The sequence below is a fragment of the Arctopsyche grandis genome, chromosome 8 (assembly GCF_051622035.1).
Source record: "Arctopsyche grandis isolate Sample6627 chromosome 8, ASM5162203v2, whole genome shotgun sequence".
In the NCBI taxonomy this organism is placed as follows: domain Eukaryota; kingdom Metazoa; phylum Arthropoda; class Insecta; order Trichoptera; family Hydropsychidae; genus Arctopsyche; species Arctopsyche grandis.
The window spans coordinates 23,578,004-23,602,243 of NC_135362.1; the positions used below are offsets into that span (position 1 = coordinate 23,578,004).

Here is a 24,240-nt window from a genome sequence, read left to right on the forward strand (position 1 = left end):
AATAGTTAGACAAAATTTGGTTGTCCTAAATTGAAAATTGCACATTTGCATCGTGGACAAAGCAAATATTAATCTGTATTCATTTTCATATACATACTTATTATATTGGGAATCTACTGACTATGAAAACACATAAGTGACTATGAAAGCACATAAGTTAATAATAAATAAATAAGATTTACAATTCAAAAAAATTTAAACGTAGATTTTTTTATCAAAGAACGTAATGCAATACAAATGTATGCATTTTGAGTTTCATTGATAGACCCGGTAGAAAGCTTTCATGGTATCAAGGAACGCAAAATAAATAAACAATTTTAAACAATGTCAATTTATCTCGACTAAAATTTCGATAAGGTAGGTTTTTTTCATAACATAAAAAATTTACGAAGTTTATGAAATATATGGAGGCCAAAATGACCTCAATTTCAAGTTTATCGCCAAAATAGGTAACTTTGACCTCCTTACATTTCATAAAATTCCTAATTTTTTCAAACATTTTTTGGGTTCAGAAGTATATACTCAAAGAAGCTCCCAACTACTTTTACTTTAAAAATAATCAAGGAAATATGAAAAATTTCGATTTTTTGAAAATAGCGTTTCCCCTATACAAATACTCATTGTGAGCGCCGCGCGCTTTCTATGAGGACTTTCGAGCAAACGGCGACTTTGACTTCTCCTTTATCAGTCAAAAATGATCATAATTGACCAAATTGTAAAAGATGAATATTGAGCGTTTATTTTTTTTAAAACAGTAAAAAAAATTGAAACTATTCTCAAAATATTCACTATTCCACATATTATGTGTAATTTTAAAATGAAATAATTTGTTTATTTTTGATAGAGAATACGAATCGAAGTAGAAAAATGAGCAAAGTTTTGAAGGTAAAAAATTTAAAAAAAGTTTCCGCAAAAGTTATGCAAATTTCCAAACAGAATTTCCAGCTCCCGATTGCATCCTGATGAGTGGAAAACGTAACCGACCAAAGTGGAATTTCAAATAGAGAGATTATAATGCAATTGCAACGGCCAACGACGACAGGACGTACTTTCGATTCTAAAGTTGGGCTGCAAAAAAAAGAAGTAAAAGTTTAACAGAATTCAGTTAAAACGCAAAAAGTAAAGAAGTGTCGTTATTGGCGGTCTCCCTTCCCTCTGTAATGGGAAGTGCAATCCCCTTCATATACTCGGGACTTATTCTTCCCCCAATACCACCTGCATTTGGCCTCTAACGATTTACGGTTATAGCCATGTAAATAAAATGCTAAATTATTCAAAAGGCACCGGATTTGAAAGTATAATAACATTCCTCTTTCTTTACTTTCTCCTTTCCTCCTTCATATTTTTTTCCTCGTCTCCTCCATCTCAGACGTGCATACATATTTATAAAATAGGAATAATGGGGAACTTATAGTGGTCGCAGCCACTCTGTGAAGGATGGCTAAATCGGGATTACAAAGAACTAGAATGGAAAGGGCAAAGCTTTCCATAGCGAGAATTTATTAAAAACTTATTAACTTAATAAAAAATAATAATTCCTTTTTGAAAATTGTGCACACTGCCCCCTGTATATAATCACCAGTACTTATCTGCTAGTTTTACGATAAAGCTTATTAAAAGTAGCAATCGGTATTCAGTCTGTTCGGCCAAATTTTCGGTCGGTTTAATGTCCGTTGGCAAATTGTACATCAACAAAATGTCCGGTCTCAGTTTTTTTTATGTTGCTTTCACTGTAAAGAAAATAATTAACACTTGTTCTACTGTACAATATTTGAAGTATTTAAAGATAACGAAAGAATGATTCATATTTTTATTTTATTTTATTTAAATTATATAAAAGTATAATAATATGTGTGGTATAATAATAATATGTTTATCATTATATTTTTTATAAAGTGGAAAAATAAAATTGATACTCATCAAACCATAGACCTCTATTTTATGTATTTGATTTTGATTTCAAATGTTTTTTATTATTACTTAATTATGTTCACAATACATCTTATGTCTATTTTAATAGCTACTGTTCTAATGTAAGTATTTAAATTGTAAGTAATTATAATATAATATTATTTTAATGTTAAGGTAAAGCATAATAAGAAAAAAGCTCAAAAACCTATTTACAATTATTATTATAGACAAAGGTATCATATCATAATTCGTGTATCAATTATTGGTTAGAATTTTTTTGTTTTTATTAAATAGTTTTCATAAGAAATAACAAATAATTATTTATTCCCTATACATATAATATTTCTTATCTTATCTTTTGGACACATTTTTCATTTTCTAATGATAAAGAACGTCTTTTCAACTTAAGTTGTCCAAATTCCAAAATAAGCTGTTTTGATGTACCCTAATGTACATACATATGTATGTACGTATGTATTATACATACCTACATACTACATATGAATATTAAAAATATATTTAATACACTAATAAAGCATTTCCCTACTTTGTAATATAATTTACTGGATTTTTTCAACCTCTCTCTACTTGAAGGACGACTGAATCAAAATTAAAAACAACTAGAGCTTTTATGCATAAAGGCAAAGACAAAGCTCTCTTTCGCGGGAACTTAAGGGGAGTTATGTATATTAAAAACTTTGAAATATGAATCTTCGCTTTCCGAATAGTCTTTTGATAGGCTTCACTATACAGCGATAAAGTCTACTTTATTTTTAAAATTTTCCATTTACATACAACGTTATCACATATTTTTAATTATCACGTAAAAATCTATTTTTAGTAATTCGAGCTTTGCTTTCTTTAACAAAATACTGAAATTGGATAAATTGGATTGACAATATTTTTGTAATTTATATATAAGACTAGCGATTTTGACGATTTGACGATTTGACAAAATTTGACGATTTCTGATCTATAATTCTGAATTGCATAAAAGAAAAACTTACTTGCCTGGTGTCACCCAGGAATTTTTGTTTAGGATTCCTTCTATCCCAGCTTCAATCCGTTTCAATATTTAATGATAGTATACCAAATCCGGTGATCCTGAGTTGTAAAGCGGACAACCATATGTAAACACAAATAAAATTAAAATTTTTAGTCAGGTTTATAGTAAAAAAACATATGTATTACTGTTATATAAAGAACTTTATTATCTTTCGTCCTCAAATTTCAAGCAAATTTTTGAAGCTGTCGTTTTGAAACAAAAGTTTCACCCTACTAGAGACTTCATTAAAGAAAATTAGAATAATTGATCGTACTTTGAAAAGGAAATTTTGCCTTTGAATCTCACCTTATAATAAATAAGAGCATTTTACCGTATTATTCGTAGTTCAAACGAGACAATACTTACAAAATGTTACATAATTCCTTAAATTTTTTTTAATTATCCACGACAATAGCGTTCCATTGCTGTTCATTTTCCCGGAAAAGTGCCCTTTCATTCCCCCCGGAGACTCAGTCATTTTTCAAGCTTAATAATACTGTTGTAGCTGAACTTCGATTGGGAGGAGATCGGGGTAGATTCTCGAGATTAATCTCTTCCCCTTCGTTGCAATGGGTATCTGAATTTCAACTGACTTGGAATTAAAATCGCTGCAAAAAGCCGATTCCAATTTATGCTGCTTTGAATATTAATGCATCTGTATAATTAATATCCGCCGACGCCATTGCTTTAAGCTTGAAAAACGGTTGGTGATCTCTAAAAGTGAGTGCAATTTGAATTTATGTATGTATTGCGCTTTTGGCTTACGTTATCCGAGCAAATTAATATTTATGATAGTATAAAATTTTACTCATTTTTCATTGGTATTTAATTTTATCCATACTTAAAATTTAAACTCCATGTACGGACGTAACTGAACAGTAAAGTGAACCAATATACATATATTTGAAAATATATAGATGGGATAAAGAAATTGTGCTTTTTATTTAGAATCTTAATATCTGTGAACATTTTGGTAGAAATATGTATGTCTAAAAAAAAGGATTGTGTGGTTGTAAGAATTATTTTAAAGACATATTTCTAAATGATATTTCGAAAAATCATATTTTAATTTTTTGAGAACAATGAATACATACATACAATCTACATATGTAAACATATATTATTATTAAATGCTACACAAAGTCCAAGGCACTTATAGAAGTAAGGAATGCTGTTTGCTCGGCACAACGAAAAGAAATAAGAAACGGAATATGTAGGTGAGAAGTATGACAAGGGTAGTTGATGTAGTAGAGAAAGTAAAGAGATTGTAATGGCAAAAGATAGGTCACGAGCTAGAATAATGGACTAAAGAAGTGCTAGAATGGTACCTGAGAGAATGTAAAAGGATGCAAGGAAGGGTACAGGGGGGAAGGTTGGTTGAAATTAGGAAAAGTTGTGGGATGAGATGGATGAGAGTTCCTCAAAACAGAAACGAATGGAATCGTGTTGGAGAGGTTTTCATCCAATAGTGATAGTGAATGATTGTAAATGATGATGATATTTTATTTTATTTTAATACACATATACCGCAGTGACTTCACAGGTTATCCCAATACGATACTGTGGCCAGATAATACATAAAAAACATACATACATATAAAATATATATGAACACATTCAATTTTATTTAACAAACATTCACATGCTACCCAAAAAATTAAAAAAAATATTTATAAAATAAAGAAGAAAATAAAAATATATTATTATTGCGATTATTCAAGATTAATAAATTGTTTTAAAATCCAACTTTACTAAAAACAGGATAATTTAAATGTACTTAAATTATCCTTGTTTTAAATTTCTATACAAAAATTAAAATATTTTCATACATATTTATTCAATAAAATACACGTACAATGTCTATATGTTTGGCACTGAAACAATATAGCTTTGAAATAGTATAGTATTATTATTATTCCAAAATGTACATACATATGAAGAGTTTAAAGCAAAAGACATAAAAGTTTCATACTTTTATACAGCAACATGCAATATCTCTGCTCGAAATACTTACATAATTACGTAAATGCATTGCAAAAAGCAAAGCGCAATGGAAATTTCTAAAAATGAAATCGCATAAACGTATTTTTATACCGGTACAAAAATAGTACAGTTTTTACCATCGATTGAATAACTTTTGAGTCGGGCGTGTGTTTTCTTTTCAATACATCAAAGGCGAAGGTTTCAAATGAAAATATAGTATGTTACGGAGTATGTTTCGTCCGAAAGTTTTACAAATATTGCAAAACTTCCCATCTTTTTAAGGGACGCCATTGTCGAGGTGAAACTATTCGGATATGGATTCCTTTTGATATAAGATATACATATGTATAATATGTATAATATAATATATAATAGACAACCTTTACATAGGACTCGTAAGTGATATATTATATTAAATCCCTGGTTGTAGGACAGTCAAACGTTGCTTTGGGAATTGAACGTTAAATTTTAGCATAATGTGATAGACTTAGATGTACCCAGTCTAAGTTTCGGTTGTTTTAATTATATAAAGCCTTTTAGTGGAGCGAATTGTGTCGCAATTTCATTAAAAGTCGAGCTTTGTTTAGATCGTGGTTTGTACGAATTTGAAGGTAAATTGAAATTTTTACTTGAATTTGAACTTACACAATTTTCCATTTATTTGTATTCAAATTTTAATTACTAAACAATGTTATCTATGTATTTTGTATCATCAAACTATAATTGATTTTTTCACTCTATATTTTTTCTTATTTGGTGTATTACATGTAATTACAAGTATATGTATGTACATTATATACCAACTACAGAATAATATATAATTATTGATTATAATAGAAACAAGGATACAATTTCAATATAATTTGGAAATTTTAAAGCCTTATAGGAGTTCAAATATTTTAATTAGGTTTATAAGCTTTTTTCCAAGTGCCATAAATACTAACATTACAATAAAATTATATAATATTATTTACCGATTACCTAAATACAACCTGCTTTAGGTCATCGACTTTAGAGAGTCTTTAATTAATATTATGTATTAGATGTATTATGAGCATTTATAAGAATTGTAAATATATAGGTTTTTGAGCTATTTTTCCTATTATGCTGTACATTAATATTAGAATAATATAATACTATGATTACTAACCAAATTAAATTAAATTGTAAAATAGAAAATGATCAGTAGATCAGTAGCCATTAAAATAGATATAAGATATATTGTGAACATAATTTCGTAATAATAAAAAGCATTTGAAAATCAAAAAAAAATAAATACAATATTTTAAATACTAACGAGAAAAATATTTTGTATTCTATTAAACTATTTAAATATAATGGAGATGTTTTTCTAACATAATATATGAACATTAAAAATATTTTATAAATGAAATCAAATTCAAGTTTTAATTCGTAATTTAATTAACAATATTTACATTATACAATAATATTTATTTGAAGTTTAGACCATTGTAGCAGGAATTCCTATTGCGCCACAATGGTCAAAAATATAACAGAAAAGAAACACAATAATAACTAAAGAAATTAGATAAATATGTATAATACATATGTACATATATGTATATTCTTATGTGTAAACATTGGTTTTATAATTGCATGAATTATATATATATATATATATATATATATATATATATATATATATATATATATATATATATATATATATATATATATATACGTATATATTGCATTACAATTTTTTACAATATTGAGATGCTTGTTTGTAAGCGCCGCCTTAATTTTGATAAACGCTGTTCTAGCCATCTCGATGCGGATTCTTAAATCATCTGGGTCCATCTCTAGAGTCAACATAGAAATAATTAAAATACCGGACCATCTAATTCTACTTTAGTTTATGTAACCAATAATGGTTTCGTGGATTCGTTGTTTTATTACAATATTGAAACCTGTGAAGTGTGATGTTACGTGTACTATCTGATGATTTAAAAATTAAGTTCACCATATTATCCGGCGTACGTTCGAACGGAGTTTGGAAATTATTAAAAGCACAGCACGAAGGAAGGGATTACTTAACGTTATACATGTCTGAGTAAACGACGCGTACAAATGGCGCCGCGGTTGACAGACGCCCTGCGCTTTTAATAATGTCGACTTTTCCCGGTGGCTGTAATGTCCCAGAAATGGTCCAGATGGCGCCTGAAAAATAGACGCTTCGGTGCTGAACTCAAACCGGCCGCGAATTCACACCACCACTTCCAATTACAAGCGTTCTGTGATATGCGTAAACTTCACTTCGGTAGGAAATAAAATCCGGAGAAATCCTGTTGATGTGATTGGCGGCTAATGTGTTGATAGTGCGCTAATGATAGAGTGTAGAGCAGTGGTTCTTGATCGGTGTTCTAAGGAACCCAAAGAGGTTCGTGGAAAGATTTTAGAAAAGTGGACCGTGATTAGTGATTCAAAAAATCACTGGCAACGAACAATCTTTTAGCAACCCTGAAAAGTGAGTTAGAATACCTGGCTTAGAATCAACATTTTAATTTCAAAGAAATTAATTACATAATTCACTGAATTTTATGAATCCTTATAGTGAAATGAATGAATAGAGTTTAAATAAAAAATATTGAGAAAGAAAAACAATTTTTGTTTACGCAGTGAAATATAAAACTGGTCCAAGAAATGCATAATAACACAGGAATTTTTTTTTTACAAAACCGTAAATGGATTATTTCGCACATTGCGATAGAGCACACGACTATCGTTGCCACGAAAATCGTGAATACGGAATATCTGGCATGTGAGCTCTCGTTAGTATGATAGTTCGTAGTGTAACTCTCAATGGATGGAATATTCAGGTGCCAGATGTTCCGTGATCGATATTTTAGTGACGTGTGCGTGATCGCTTTGTGCGGAATAATCACCCAACCGTAAAAACATATATTTTTGACTTTTAAAATTTATATTAGTATGTAAAAGCAATAAAACAATCACAATTAATATAAAAACCATCTGAGCATTGATTTCAATACTCACTTTGAGCACAGCAATACTATATGTATATTTTGAGTTAAAGACCGCAAAAGCCAAAAAAACTGTAAAAAATTTTTTTTCGCTCATCGCTCTTACACGATAGCAAACCAACAAAAATCATTAGCCATCAGCATAGATCAATGGTTGGCATGTAATCCATTCACTTGTGTGGTGATAACTAGAGGTAGGATAGTCACAGTGCTATCCATTGTTCCATTGTTGTAAATCCTTTGTAAAAAAGGTTCGGCAAACCTTTAACAATGCATTTACAACCCTTGAACAATACACGGCCCCCTCAGGCTCCGGTGACTAGTGATAACATTATAATATTCGAATTTAATGAGTCAAATTTAGAAAATATTGATTAGTTGCCGTTGTGGTAACTAAAACACGTGATTTTTTTAGTGCCCAATGTTATTACTACAGGCGTTAATTTCATCTATAATTAGTTTAATCAATGAAAATCTGCATAACTAGTACACCTTATAACTATGGTGACCATATTTCTAAAGACTCAAAACGGGATGCTTGGCGCAAAAAAATTGCCCCCCCCTTTTATATATAAAAATAGTTGCACGTTCAAACATTTTGTGATTTTTTTTTTTCCTCAAATAACCATTATTGACAAGGAATTATATATTTTTTTCAGAATGTATAATTGTTGTGTACAAGGAAAATAGAAACAAAATACAAAATACGATATTCATGCGCCGCAGGCTGATTTTTTTTCTAAAACGTTTAAATTTAACAAATATTTCCAAAAAGATATTCTCGGTTTCTTATTATTTGCAACTGAAAATTTTGATTTGAATAAATATATGATTTTTACCAGAACGTACATTTCATTAAAAGAAAAAATGAAACATGGTGATTTTTTTTAGTATAATATTGTATTTTACAGTTATTTAAAAATAATTGTGATGAAAGTCACTTTTTTTCAGAAACATTTAAAATGAATCATGTTCTTAAAATCAATACATTATATGTTAATGTGTATTTATATATTAATATTTGTATTTGGAAACAAATTGATTTATAAAAAAAAAGAAATATATGTATTATAATTTTGTGCATCAGTGGACGGACAAATCAAACAATTTTACGAAAACGACTGGACGAAAGCAAAGCACGTAGAAACCAGAACTGCCCCGGCCAAAATGGGACGTATGGTCACCCTACTTATAACGCCCCGAAGGAATCACAAAAATGTACACATATTCCTTCCAAAATATGATCATAAATTCTAAATACTTCTACAGTATATACAGGTAACTAAAATATATAATTTAGAGGATTATATTTTTTTGATGCATTTACTTTGATTTCTAATGACGTTTTTAAACTTTGACTTCCACAACAGCTCACATCGTATTTTGAGAAGCGGCTAATTAATACACGAAATATATTGGAATTTCCGTATGATTGTTTTCGCGTAGATTGGAGACCGCGTGTAGTCGAATTCGGCCTGCGGCGTGCACGTGAGCAAGAATAATGTTAAAAGTTTCGGTCGCTTTAATATACAGAGAATGCATTATCTGCTTGGGGCCACTCGTAACTTGTGCAAGCAAAATGGTTGTAAATATTTTACCCACTAACGGGGTGTTGCACAAGTTTTGTATATGTGGGCTGCCGGCAAAGTAAGTGAAATTTTCAGAGACTTTGGGGTTCGTCGAAAGTCGGTCGACTCCATAAAACATATCGCAATGTACTGTAAACTGAAACCAGAACAATATCGGAAAATCAGCAAACGATGTGTACTATTCGTGTAAAATTTTAATTCGGACGTGTACTGACAACGGGCTTATACATATGTACTAACATATGTACTAACATATGTACTAACATATGTACTAACATATGTATGTACATATGTATTATATATATCAAAACTCTGCTATTTGAAGACCATTTATTTGTTCGTCCGCTATACAAATCTACAGGTTTCAACTTAGAGCTATTATTTATTTATTTATTTATAGTTGGACCATTGTGGCATTACAGGAAGAACCTAATGCGCCACAATGGCCTACATTTGAAATGAGAAGAAAAACAAAAAATAAAATAAAGTAAAATACATAAAATGAAAAGCAAAAAAAATAATACATTAAAAATGAACACAGGTGAAAAAATCAATTAAAACTATATATAAAATCCTTAAATCCCATTCATAGTTTCATATTGAACAAAAGAAAAATAGTATATAAAATGTCGGTCTCCGTGACAAAACAGAATGTTAAATGACAGAAAACGCAAATATCGGAAGGCAAAGATCGAAAATCGAAAGATCTTAAGTCGAAAGATCAAAAAAAAAAATGGTGCATGGTAAACGGTACATACTCACTTAATTTGCGCGAGCAGGATACAACAGGAACAAGAGGAACAGGATTTTCCTCCCGTATTAATGTGCGCGCGCAGAATACGGGAGGAAAAGCATGTTCCTCTTGTTTCTGTTGTATCCTGCTCGCGCAAATTAAGTGTGTATGTACCGTTTACCATGTACCTTTTGTTTTTGATCTTTCGACTTAAGATCTTTCGATTTTCGATCTTTGCCTTCCGATATTTGCGTTTTCTGTCGTTTAACATTCTGTCTCGTCACGTATACCCATATGTAAAATGTACATAAAGAAAAAAGCAATAAAAATAAATAACAGTGAGGCCCAAATGAAAGAGAGTAGATTAAGATTCCACTCATACATCGCATTCAAATTAAGAAAATAATGATGAGCGCAGCTTACCAGATAAATATGTTAATATAATCTACCCTCATCAAGGTAGAAAATATCGCAATAAATTAACGCATCACTTATATGATGAGAAAGTCCATCAATTAATAACTAAGATCTTTATAAAATTAAATATAGCCACAAATATTGAATTTATGGAAGCAAACTATGCGTTGCACACTTTTTCTTCTGCATAAACGTACAAGTGTAGGTAGCAGATGAAACTCAAGTTTTTCATGGTGTTACAAGCTATTATAAACGACCCTTAGGATCCTGCCAAGTTTTCAATATAGTGAAGGGCGTCCTTCGCCCGGCCAAAGTGAGAGGGGAAAGGGGGGGGGTGGAGGAGGAGGGATGACGATACAACCACTCCTTTGTTGAGGAAATGTTATATCGTGTAAATATAATGTAAATAAATAAAGCGGTTCCGAGGTTTGCACACAACATAAAAGGAGAAGGGGGAGCGTGTGACGAGACGAGGGCACAAGAAATGCAATAAAACTTTATGGGGCATTGTGCAAAAGTTTTATGTGAAAATATTTTGCTCCTTACATCTATCATGGTGGGCAAACATTTTCCTGGGCTTATCTCAGGTCATCCGATGCCCTTTTCCCTCGCCCTTCTCGGCAGTTGAGGGTTGGTCTCGGTATCCACGTTCGCATCTCGGACGTGATACAATAAACGCTTCAGTACGTCGACGTTTCCTCTTTTTGCGAGCTTTCTGCGTACCGCAGTAAAAATTATTCGTTTGAGCGGGAAAATTTACAGTTACAAAAATAAAAAATAAAAGTATGTAAATGGTATTCGCGACGGTTGAATTTGCCCGCTGCCCCAATTTCGTATTCGCGATGGTGACTGCACACGCGAAATGTTCGCTAAAAGTTCTGGGTCATATTTTTTGATAGTGAGCTTTTACGTACGGTCTTTATTTGATTTAATTTAAATAAAAACAGCAATGTATCTGTAAAAACATAATATTTAAATGTATTGTAGGTCTATACTACATAGTTGCATGTGGTAAATGCGGTGCATGCCGTCTATGTGTTTTTTTTTTTTGTAATTATGAATTTATCAATCTGCAAATGCTCCACACTTGAAAAATCTAAAACACACCACATATTCATTAGCTGAAATAATTATTTTGAAGAATTGGCTTTCGTCAATTCTAGATCTATTTTGACAGTCAAAAATTATCTTCTAACAATGTGACGACAATTTGTTTTGATACTGTTGGTAATTACTTTATAGACATATTTATTTATTAATTTAAGTTTAGGTCATTGTGGCATTACAGGAATCCCTAATGCGCCACAATGGTCGAAAATATAACAAACAGAAGAGAGAGAGATAAAAAAAAATGCATAATTTTACAGACAAATAATACATAATCATAAACAAAACAATAGCATTAACAATGGGATATAATTGTAAGAATATCAAATAACAGAATACATAGGGAATGTCTTGCATCCACAGCCAACATCAATATACCTATATAAGAACCAGCCATAAATACAAAAGATCCCTGCGAGGCCCATTCGAGATATTTCGTTTTTTTTTGTTTTTTTCCGATAGATATTCTTTTTTTGTTATTTGTTTTTTTCGTTTTTTCTGATAGATATTAATATTTTATTATTCCTAAATATATGCCCATGATTGTAATAGTGGTCTTATCAGGAAAAAATAAACATTTTTTAGTCGATTTTATTGTTTAATATCGGTTATATTGTACATAATATGTAATTGATTAAAAAAAAAATTTTTTTCTCGACTTCAAGGGCTTCAATTTCACAAAAAAGGTACTGATGAAATTAAATTAAAAAAAAAATAGATAAAAGGATTTTTTTTTGTTGAATCCCGCGTTTCAAAATTCTCCAAACACCACTGACAAAAGGGACAAATAGTTGACTGTTGACAGTAGTTGGCTAGTGAACGTTGGCCAACGATTTATCTATGTATGTATATTAGCCGCTGACGCTAATCTAGGGAAAATTTGTATATTGCTATCAAGTAATAGTGAATAGCAGTACCACCAAGGACAGACGAGGTTCTTAGTTATATAATACGGCCCTTATTTATTGACTATCTATGATATTCAAGTTGCCAACAATTGTACCGATAGAATATACATGTGTATTATGTCGGTCTCCTTGACGGGCCGGAATGTGAAATTACCGAAAACGCAAATATCGAAAGGCAAAGATCGAAAATCGAAAGATCTTAAGTCGAAAGATCATAAAAAAAAGGGTGCATGGTAAATGGTACATACTCACTTAATTTGCGCGAGCAGGATACAACAGGAACAAGAGGAACAGGCTTTTCCTCCCGTATTCTGCGCGCGCACATTAATACGGGAGGAAAAGCCTGTTCCTCTTATTCCTGTTGTATCCTGCTCGCGCAAATTAAGTGAGTATGTACCGTTTACCATGCACCCTTTTTTTTTGATCTTTCGACTTAAGATCTTCGATTTTCGATCTTTGCCTTTCGATATTTGCGTTTTCGGTAATTTCACATTCCGACCTGTGAGGTATAGGTACCCGTATTATGTATGTACATATGGGTTACCTGACAACTCGTTCACAGATTTTCCGCAAACCGAGGATGCGCTCCAGGCATTACGTATACGGCCATTTCTTTCTCACCCCGTCTGTTCACCAAGATCTTGTTTACTATACCATTACGTATGCAGCCATCTCTTTCACAGACCGTCTGTTATCGGTCACCGTACATATGTACATACATATATCAATTCATTGAAATACAAAAAAACCTACGTACATATATAGATACATTAAATATATGTACACTAAAATTAAAAATGAAATATTGAATATAGAAGTTAGTATTATTGAAATAAACTGTAAAAAAACAAATTTATGAACGTACAAATCAGTACATTGTTCAATGGTCGATATTCACAATGTTACGTTAGTAAACGTCAGCTGTCAGGTTTCGCGCGCTTTTGAACGCTTGACAGTTCGAGTTAGCACACACATCACAAAGTGCGTATACATTACTTTTTCTAATCGAATTTTTAAAATAAACAACATCCAAGCATCTGTAATACTTAATCCGACTTAACAATACTTTTCAATTCACACAGTCGTATACTCGAAAACAAAAACAACACATAACCTCAAATGTTCTAAACAAACTTTCAACCATGTCTACGCTACTCACGGCCGAATTAGCGGCCGCTTGCAACGCCCTGGGATCTTTTGACAAAAGAACAGACAAATATTTACTAGACGAGTTCACCTTAGACACTGTCAAAGACCTCATCAGGTATCTGAGACGAGATGACTTGGACCACGAGATTAGGAGACACCTCGGACAGACCAAAGTGTTGGAGACTGATCTCATTCCTATACTAATATGTCACTCAGAGCAGGCGGAATTGTTCGACGTCACTTTGAGGTAACTTAAACATAATAACTTGTACCATTGATCATGATAACTTACCCTATCTCTCATTTTTTTTCGTGTAGATTGGTCGTTAACTTGACGAATCCCCCGCTGCTGCTGTACCGTGAAGAAATACCTACCGAGAAGGGCGGACGTCGGTGTTACTTAGAAATAGCATCTCATTTAGCGGCTTACAAAGCGAACGCTTTTACTAAAGTTGATATATGGACAGTGCTTGGAAAACGTCTTACTAAAATTTTGGAATTGGTTTGTAAATTTTCTACAATGGTTTTACAACCATATTGTTTTTTTTTATTTTCATTTTAAATAATTCTAGGATAAACTAGAGCGGGGTGAAGACTTAGGTCTGATTATCGAACGTATATTGATCATTGTGCGAAACATTTTGCATGTGCCTTCGGATTATATGGAATTGAAGAGGCCTGATAATGAAGCGAGCGTTCATGATCAAGTAAATCATGCTTAGACTGTTTATAATTGAGTTTTTTTTATTGCTTTTTAATTAATGAGTTCTGTTTTTTAGGTTTTATGGGCTTTGAATCAATCTGGTTTGCTCGATATTATATTGTACATGTCGTCTCGCGATGAGAAGGAATATTACATGCATATTATGGAGATTGTATCTTTGGCGTTGAAAGAGCAGAATCCGTCTAGCTTAGCCGACGCGTCCTTGTTCAGGAGCATGGAAGAAAAATTGAGAGACGAACAGGAACTCCTCTCCATTCGTTCGAAGGAAACTTCGCAACGAAATCATAAGATTCGTAACTATTCAGCAAATCGGTATTGATTAATAATGTCATTTTTGTCAATCGATACTTACGTTTTCTTTTTCCATTTGTGGATTTGTATATGTCGATGTTTATTTTAGGCATTCACGCTTTGGCGGAACTTATGTCATCCAAAATATGAAATCGATATCGGATAATAATTTAATATGTCACAAACCTCTCAACGCTGTTACTAATTTTGATTTTGATCATAATAAGACTAGGGTAAAAGTACCGAAGAATAAACGGCCAACTGAAGATATATCTACGGGTGAAAGGCGGTCTGCTTTTGCTATAAGGTATAATAACATAATTAGATCATTACTAATTGAAGTCTGTCGGATACATTTTGTAAGATTTTTAAGATGGGATTAAGTTTAATTTATAAACTACTTTTTAGATTGTTTTTGAAAGAATTTTGCATCGAATTTTTAAACGCATCCTACAATCCAATAATGCATCATATAAAAAATGCGCTCGAAAGAGCGAAGGCCCAAAAAAATGATGAAACTTATTACATGTGGGCGATGAAATTCTTCATGGAATTCAATAGGAAACACAAATTTCAAGTTAAATATGTTAGGTAAGGACAAATATAAAACTCAATACTTACAACAAATATATTTATTACACACACACATACTTACAATATTTTTAATTACAGTGAAACAATGTCTGTGTCGACTTTCCATTATGTACAACAACAAATGGAAAAATGCTACGAGATGATTCTGGCCGATAAGAAATCGTGTTCCGTCTGGGTCAAACGACTTCATCTATCGTTGCGAGCTTATCAAGAACTGTTGCAAACAATGCTGGCGATGGACAAGTGCATCGATCAAAGCGTTAAAGAGTCATCGAAAGTCATTAAGAGTAATATTTTCTATGTACTCGAGTATAGGGAATTTATATTGCAAATAACGCTCGCATATGACGATACCAAAATGCCTAAGTATGTACAAATTCATCGATTATCTATTAGAATTATAATTTTTTTAATGTATTATAAAAACATATTGTAGGTCGTATTTGAAAGATTTGCTGGAAACGGTCCATCTGTTTCTTAAAATGCTGGAACATTTTTGCAATAAACACTCTCTGGTCGTACAAAAGAAGATTCAATCTAGGAGGAATAAAAAAAGTAATGCATTACATATGTATTTCATTAATTATTTTTAATTATAACAAACGATTACATAAACGGTTTTCTTTGTAGAAAATAAAGCAAATAATTCAAAGAAACAAAAGAACACTGTCAATAAAGAATCTCAATGGGAGGAGGTTGCAAGTCAGCTTTCGGCCGTACTTCAAAGTGATGCCGTTATTACGACTGATATTTTACCGTTTGATGCCACGTTGGAAGCAGGAATTGATGAACAAAAGTTAGTATTCTATTTTTGTGCATAATTGCTTGTATATAATTTAAATAAAATCAACGATTTTCACTTCACAGAGCTGATTGTATGAAGAAAATTCAGAAACTATTGATCGATTTCCGCTTTGAAGACGCCATAGGACTTATACGTTCTGCAAGGTGAGTTATTATAATAATATCTTTGCATATTAGTCGGTTTGTTTTCCTTTTGTTACTTTATCTATGTACATATGTAGTAACAATAGATGAAGTTTTGTTATCATGCGAAAATTCGAACTCGAGATTTTGACTGATTCGAACTCAGAATCGATCACTGATCATGTTTTTATGATCTAGAAAAACCGTGTGTATGTTTGTGTGTGTTTTTTAATAATTTTTTGTACACCGTTAGTCTTATTGAACTGAAACTTGGCATAAAATTTCAAATTTTTAAGTTGACCAGAAATCATACCTCCCTTTACAGTCGTCTGAGTTTTTAAATTAACTAATCTCCCAAACAACTCACCGAATCAGACTGAAAATTTTTTACATGTAATATAAATTATAAACATTATAACTTAATATTTTTTAAATATTTTTACTTCAACCGGAAGTTGTAAATAAAATTTGGTGAGCACCCGTCAACCAGAAGTGGCAGTTTACTCTTGTTTGATTTTTCTTCCACTATTTTTTTCGACCCTTTGAACATGTGTGCTCTTCACGAGAATATTCAAGTATAATCCTTGTATCAATGTGATGAAAATAACAAAAAATCATTAAATTTAATAAACTGGGAATGGGATTTTTTTCCTCTTAAGAAAGTCAAAGATATTGTGACAACACAATTTTTTTCACACCCCTGAACGTATCAAGCTAACTTACTAAATACTAACTTAGATTTGATAAGGTTTTGGTCAGAATTCGTAAACCAGAAGTAGTAATTTTTTTTAAACAATATTTCATTATTTTATTTTGACCTTTTAAATTATTTTCTATCTTCTTGATATTTAATGTGTATAAAATACATATATAGTGATTTTAAATAATAAATTTGTATCGAAAATGGTCTCATAGCCGGTATGTGTGAACGTGTATTTCATTATCGAATTTTGTTTTTATCCTTCTTGTATTCCTCAAATATATAGTCGTGGATTACTCACATCTGAATTTTTTATGTGATTTTTATTCTACTTGTGAATAAAGCCCTGGAATAAGGAATTCCTATTAGTATTGCCTATATAATAACTTATTTTCGTTTGTATAGGTACATATCCTATATACATAAATTTATAAATTTATGACGCCATTATGGGTTGCCCCCACAGGTTACGAGAGCGACACCTATGGTATTAAACTTGTACATATATAAATTTATATATAATAAATTTTAAATCATATTCAAATAGTGGTGACACAGTGAATAGGATGGTTTTGCCAATTTGATAAGGAACTTTTTCAACAATGAAATCAGATAAATTGGCAAACTCTGATTGGAAACGATTGACAAATATCCAATTCTGACCAGCAGCACTGCAGAAATACTTCTGAATTAATTATTATCAATCGCGGTCAACTCAGGGCTTGAACCCGGGAACCTCTCGGTAACGCAACCACCCACCTATACTGCTGGCTATATACATATGTACATACATATTCATAGATACATATTTACTCTCCACTGCATGTCAAACCGGATGTTAATAAAACACCTTTTCCATATTTGTTAGTTTTATGTAATTTAAACGATGGTATATGCAAGACTCAAGGCTATACACATATTTATGTACATAAATAGTCTGATTTAATAAAGATTATTAATATAATAATATATGTAATTAAATAGCTCATTATTGTATCCAAAATGTGTAAGCGATATATGTATATACCTACATATTACGTAAATTTTTGCCTCTCATATTATATGTTTTTTGTAAAAATTTTTTGAAGTTAACTTCATTCATACACATAATCTTTAATGAAATTAGCATCATAATTTACATATGTATATTATACATTTTTAAGTTTCCATACTTACTATTTACATATATTTAAATGAATGGAATCATATAGAGTCTATTGATAAAATTTATTTACTTTTAAATGAGATATGATATGTAGATAAACTCTGGACAAGCATACAAACACATTTTCAATTAATACTGATTACCCGGAGTTACTTGGTTTGGTAAACAAATTTTGTTTTGTTAAAAAGTTTCATATCGTACTTTTTCAGAAAGTTTCGTAATCTATAGTCATAGTTAATTTACAATTACATATTATGAGATAGTATACCAAATATGGCAGTTCTAAATTGAAACTCTAGATTCAGATGTTGGGCAAATATATGTACATTCGTCTTAATACATACAATATATGTATGTATGTATAATGTAATAATATTATTTTCATTGATTTTACTGACGAAAAGGGAGATTTGGAAAGATGTGGGGTTGCTTTTCAAATTGAATCATTTGTTGATTTATGGGTCTGTATAGGTGTTATTTAAGACAGTCTTATTTTAGGGGAAGTTTGAAGGGATGTCGAACTACAGCACCCTCTCATCAAATACACCGAACTTGTTGAATCGTAAACATAATCGAGTTGAACTTGGAAGCAATCGCTTATGTAATATTATTATATGAGGTGTTTGGTATACGTGTGTGTGTGTGTATGTATGCAATGACAGCTTGAATCGTACTTTTATGCGGCATTCGTTTGGAGAAAAACATCGCATTTCCATTAAAATAACCGACGCATTTGAATAGCGGTAATGTTATTTATATGGCGAAAGAGAGAGAGAGAGAGAGAGAGATACAGATCACGCATATTTCGCGCGGTTTGAAATTGTCAGCGAATTTACATCCGACAATGAAAATTCATAAAAGGAGATGCCTCGTATTGAATTCCCTATTTAGCGTAAAGCGTTGCGGAAAATTGGAAAAACCAGAAAAAATATTATCCGGGGTGTAATGAATGCTGCTGAAAATATTCGCACTCGGTGACATTTCTCCTTTTGTGTGTGGAACGTGGCGAGAGAGAGAGATGGCCCGAAAAAATATATAAAACGTTTGTAAATGGGAGGGAAAAAAAGGAAAAACACAAAAAGAGTGTTTTTCTTTTTTTTTGTCCTCACCGCTAAACGTTTGCGGTTTTCCAGCGTTCGCAACACCTTTCTCTCGTCGTGCGTTCTCAGACGTTTCATTCATTATTAATTCAAGAATACGCATACGCTTTGTATTCAGATTCGCCTCATTACTTTCTCCTGTGCTGAGATTTTAAATTCGATTAATAAACAATTGTTTGTGTTCCGGATGTATTAAAAATAGGATAATTACACTAATGAACGACTGAATCGATTATATTGCATTAGTATACGTGAAAGTTCAAGAAAAACTCCCCTTAGGACTCCGAGCCTTCTATAACTGTCGACAGTCTATGAAATACATCTTCTTCTCTAATCTATAATTTGGAAAGAGACTTTGTATGTATGTAAATATCCTTGGTCTTCGTCGTTTTCGTCGTTTTCGTCGTCGTCGTCGTCGTCGTCCGTAGATCGGTGACGTCATCGAACACGTGATTCGATTTTTTTTTTTTCGATCCATGGGCGCCGATTTGTTTTTTTCGATTCAATGGATTCACCCCCGCGGGGGCGCAAGGCGAGTAGTTTCATGGGGCCCCGCCAGGGGCGCCACAAGGGGCGCAGCCCCGTGGGGCCCCAGCCTCATGGGGCGCAGCCCCATGGGGCTCAAAAGGGGGCGCCACGAGGGGCGCAGCCCCGTGGGGCCTAGCCTCTTGGGGCGCAGCCCCATGGGGCTCAAAAGGGGGCGCCACAAGGGGCGCAGCCCCGTGGGGCCCCAGCCTCATGGGGCGCAGCCCCATGGGGCTCAAAAGGGGGCGCCACGAGGGGCGCAGCCCCGTGGGGCCCAGCCTCATGGGGCGCAGCCCCATGGGGCTCAAAAGGGGGCGCCACAAGGGGCGCAGCCCCGTGGGGCCCCGAAGGGGGCCCGGGGGGCCCAGCCTCATGGGGCGCAGCCCCATGGGGCTCAAAAGGGGGCGCCACAAGGTGCGCAGCCCCGTGGGGCCCCGAAGGGGGCCCGGGGGGCCCAGCCTCATGGGGCGCAGCCCCATGGGGCTCAAAAGGGGGCGCCACAAGGGGCGCAGCCCCGTGGGGCCCAGCCTCATGGGGCGCAGCCCCATGGGGCTCAAAAGGGGGCGCCACAAGGGGCGCAGCCCCGTGGGGCCCCGGGGGGGCCCAGCCTCATGGGGCGCAGCCCCATGGGGCTCAAAAGGGGGCGCCACATGGGGCGCAGCCCCGTGGGGCCCCGAAGGGGGCCCGGGGGGCCCAGCCTCATGGGGCGCAGCCCCATGGGGCTCAAAAGGGGGCGCCACAAGGGGCGCAGCCCCGTGGGGCCCCGAATGGGGGCCCGGGGGGCCCAGCCTCATGGGGCGCAGCCCCATGGGGCTCAAAAGGGGGCGCCACAAGGGGCGCAGCCCCGTGGGGCCCCGAAGGGGGCCCGGGGGGCCCAGCCTCATGGGGCGCAAGCCCTAATAGGCATTAACTAAGGGGGGCGAAGCCCTAGACGGCAATTAATCATGGGGGCGCGGAGGGGCGAAGCCCTAAAAGGCAACTGATCATGGGGGCGAAGCCTTAGACGGCATTTAATCATGGGGGCGCGGAGGGGCGAAGCCCTAAAAGGCATTAACTAAGGGGGGCGAAGCCCTAAACGGCAATTAATCTTGGGGGCGCGGGGGGCGAAGCCCTAAAAGGCATTAACTAGGGGGGGCGAAGCCCTAGACGGCATTTAATCATGGGGGTGCGGAGGGGCGAAGCCCTAAAAGGCATTAACTAAGGGGGGCGAAGCCCGAAACGGCAATTAATCTTGGGGGCGCGGGGGCGAAGCCCTAAAAGGCATTAACTAAGGGGGGCGAAGCCCTAGACGGCTTTGAATCATGGGGGCGCGGAGGGGCGAAGCCCTAAAAGGCAACTGATCATGGGGGCGAAGCCCTAAACGGCAATTGCTCATGGGGCGTGGAGGGGCGAAGCCCTAGAAGGCAAAGGCTCAGGGGGGTGCCGAGGGCGAAGCCCTAGAAGGCAAAAAAAAAAATTTGATTTTTTTTTTTATTTTTTTAAATTTTTTTTTTGATTTTTTTTTTATTTTTTTTTTTGATTTTTTTTTTATTTTTTTTTAATTTTTTTTTAATTTTTTTTTTAAATTTTAAAATTTTTTTTTTTTTTTTAATTAAATTAGCTTAGTCATGTTTAAGCGGTTTATATTATAAACACTGAGCGAAGCCGGGTAATACAGCTAGTAGTATATAAAATTTGGCGGTTTCAAGTTGAAAACTGTTTATTTGCAGATTAAACAAATATACGTATGTATGTATGTATTTACATATTATTTCTATACATATGCATGTATTATGTATATACATATGAAAGCTATATTTGAAAGTGGAATAAGTCCACTTCGCTTAGAAAATTTTTAAAATACTAGTAGGCTGTAATACGTTTATGCTGCTTTTCCTTGATTCTGGACATATCGAATTAAGAGGTGATAACATTTTATGAATTAAGTCAAACAGAAATAATGTTTATGGAACTGAAGATTGAACTTCCGCCTCTTTCAAATATAACGGCTCATATTATATAGTACTTAAATACATAGCAAAGCTCAAATTCTGATTTAGTATTGCGTAATTCGTAGATATACCGTATAATTGAAATTCGTGTAAATATAATACATAGAATACCTTCGTAAGGAAAATAATTAAATCAAATAAATAAATTAGCAAACTCTGATAAGAACGATCGACTTGGAGTCACAAATATCCAAGTCGGACCAACAGCACTGCAGATGTACATATTTTTTATTTTTATTTTATTACATTTTATACCAGGAAGGTCTTACAGGTAAATCTCAAAGCGCCTTCCTGGCCAATTACAAACAATACAGCATTTTTATTACACAAGTCGCTGAATTACGAGACACTGAAAACTCGCAAATTAACGAGACATCTATGAATTGTACATACATTTTATTGTACATTAATCATACTCAAATAGTGGTGACATAGTAGGTAGGAAGGCTTTTAGCCTATTTTTAATCGGGTACCGTTTCAAAAATGAAATCAGAGAAAATTGGCAAACTCTGATAGGAAACGATCGACCTGGAGTCACAAATATCTAGGTCTGACCAGCAGCACTACAGATATAATATATACTTAAAAATTCTTTTCAATCGAGGTCAACTCATGGGATCGAACCCGGCGCCTCTCGGTGCTAGGCTTAACGACCGAGCTATGCTGCTGGTTATCTTAGAAGACTTTTAAAACTTTCAGTTGTCCTTAAGAATATTATGAGAAAGTTTGATAATTTTGTCCATTTGTCTACATCCAGTAGTAGTGTGAAAGGTGAAAGTAATTCGAAACTATTAGAATGTATATGTACTTTTAGAATGCACAGATCTATGTATGTATGTACATATGTTTAATAGAATACCACCCCACTAATAATTGCTCATCCACAATTCCGTACAGGGTGAAAATTTTGCATGAAATTGTCACATTGAAGCATCAATAGTCAACAAAAAATGTACATTCGAAAAACAAATAATTTGAAAAGCGATGAAAACATTTCGCCAAGTGTCATGCATTCCATTCCATACACATACATACATATTTTATTGGCTCGACGTCACGCAGGGATTGTGTCGGCCGGTGCACGGTTAATCGGCATGCAAATCGGTTTAGCACCCCTGACTCCATGCAAATTTACGAAACACGACCGTTTCACTGCGGACGATGTCAAAATTGGCAAAAAATGACCGACCCCGAGCAATAAAAAATGGAAATTCGACAATGGCTTCCCCGAAACCGCTCATTTCCCGCATTCAATCAACGCTACACACAACTCGGACGCAAAAATGTCCCATCGCCCTCGGAAAATGGGAAAATTTTCACGAGAAAATTAAAACAAAACAGGTGCAGCTCAAAGGGGTGCGTCAAAACCAACTCCTCGGCCTCAAATTTGTTACTTTGTAGTCCACAACGAGCTAAAATTCACCTCACATACGGGAGGCGCTCGAAAAGTTCCCGAAAAATTTTTATTTTATTTTTATTACATACATACATTATATTTGCCATGTCAGGAATAACTCCTAAGCGACAAATATGGTTAGGCTATTTTTGTACTTATATTTTTTTAAGCATAACAGGACATATGTAGAATGCATAGGCAATAGAGACATCCATGGAAAAAAAATGATACAGAAAATTTGCGAGAAATACATCAGGTAGCATTTTATAAGATTTAACAAATTGGAGATGCTCATTACTCGAATTTGCGAGAAACTGACGGGAGGGATCCGATTTATTTGATCTAACAGAAGAAGGTCAATCTGTGCTTTTTTAATAACCACAAAATCTCGCCAGCAGCGTATTTTGCCGTGACTTGAACTCACGACCTCTCTACTGGTATGCAATAGCTCTACCAGTGCACTGCGCTGTGGTTAAATGTAAATAAAATACGAAAAATTGTATTCTAAGCCCTAATTATGCAGTGTTCTTTGATTACTGACACGTTACTACAAAGTGTTTCATCGTGCCCAACGACATTAACACTTAAGGTTTTGCTCACCTGTAGAATGCTACTGCTGATCTTACGGATATTCAGAAAGTTCGAACTATCGTATGCTAGAGATCGACATTTGCATAACATTTCTTTTAAGATAATTTTTCGATTTAAAAAATTGGACGCCGACATTATCTGCGTCTATGGCTTTTCTATGCGTTTCTCCATATACATATATTAATGTGGTATTTTACGACTATGATGACAAGGAGATACCAGTGAGATATTAGTCATAATAATAATAACTACAGCACAGACATTTTCTTGTAGAGTTTGGTTTTATTTAACGCATTGTCTCTATATACATACATACATACATGTGTGATATGAGCCATTATATTTGAAAGTGGTGGAAGTCCAATTTTCAGTTCCAAAAACACTATTTC

The 24,240-nt window shown here is 34.2% G+C and overlaps 1 protein-coding gene across 2 annotated transcripts in view; it reads left to right on the top strand.

The window, feature by feature from the left end:
• Positions 1–13,590: 13,590 nt before the first annotated feature.
• Positions 13,591–24,240, top strand: part of timeout (circadian regulator timeout) — a 295,646-nt gene continuing 284,996 nt past the window's right edge. The window contains exons 1-11 of one of the 2 annotated variants that reach the window (XM_077436110.1): positions 13,591–13,679; positions 13,781–14,094; positions 14,166–14,349; positions 14,420–14,554; positions 14,627–14,883; positions 14,972–15,169; positions 15,271–15,453; positions 15,535–15,822; positions 15,893–16,011; positions 16,087–16,252; positions 16,324–16,404. In XM_077436110.1, the coding sequence (XP_077292236.1) occupies positions 13,841–14,094; positions 14,166–14,349; positions 14,420–14,554; positions 14,627–14,883; positions 14,972–15,169; positions 15,271–15,453; positions 15,535–15,822; positions 15,893–16,011; positions 16,087–16,252; positions 16,324–16,404 (1,865 nt within the window). In that variant the 5' untranslated portion in view covers positions 13,591–13,679; positions 13,781–13,840. Of the gene's footprint in view, positions 14,095–14,165; positions 14,350–14,419; positions 14,555–14,626; positions 14,884–14,971; positions 15,170–15,270; positions 15,454–15,534; positions 15,823–15,892; positions 16,012–16,086; positions 16,253–16,323; positions 16,405–24,240 lie in introns of both variants that reach the window. The other variant, XM_077436111.1, reaches the window with a different exon arrangement.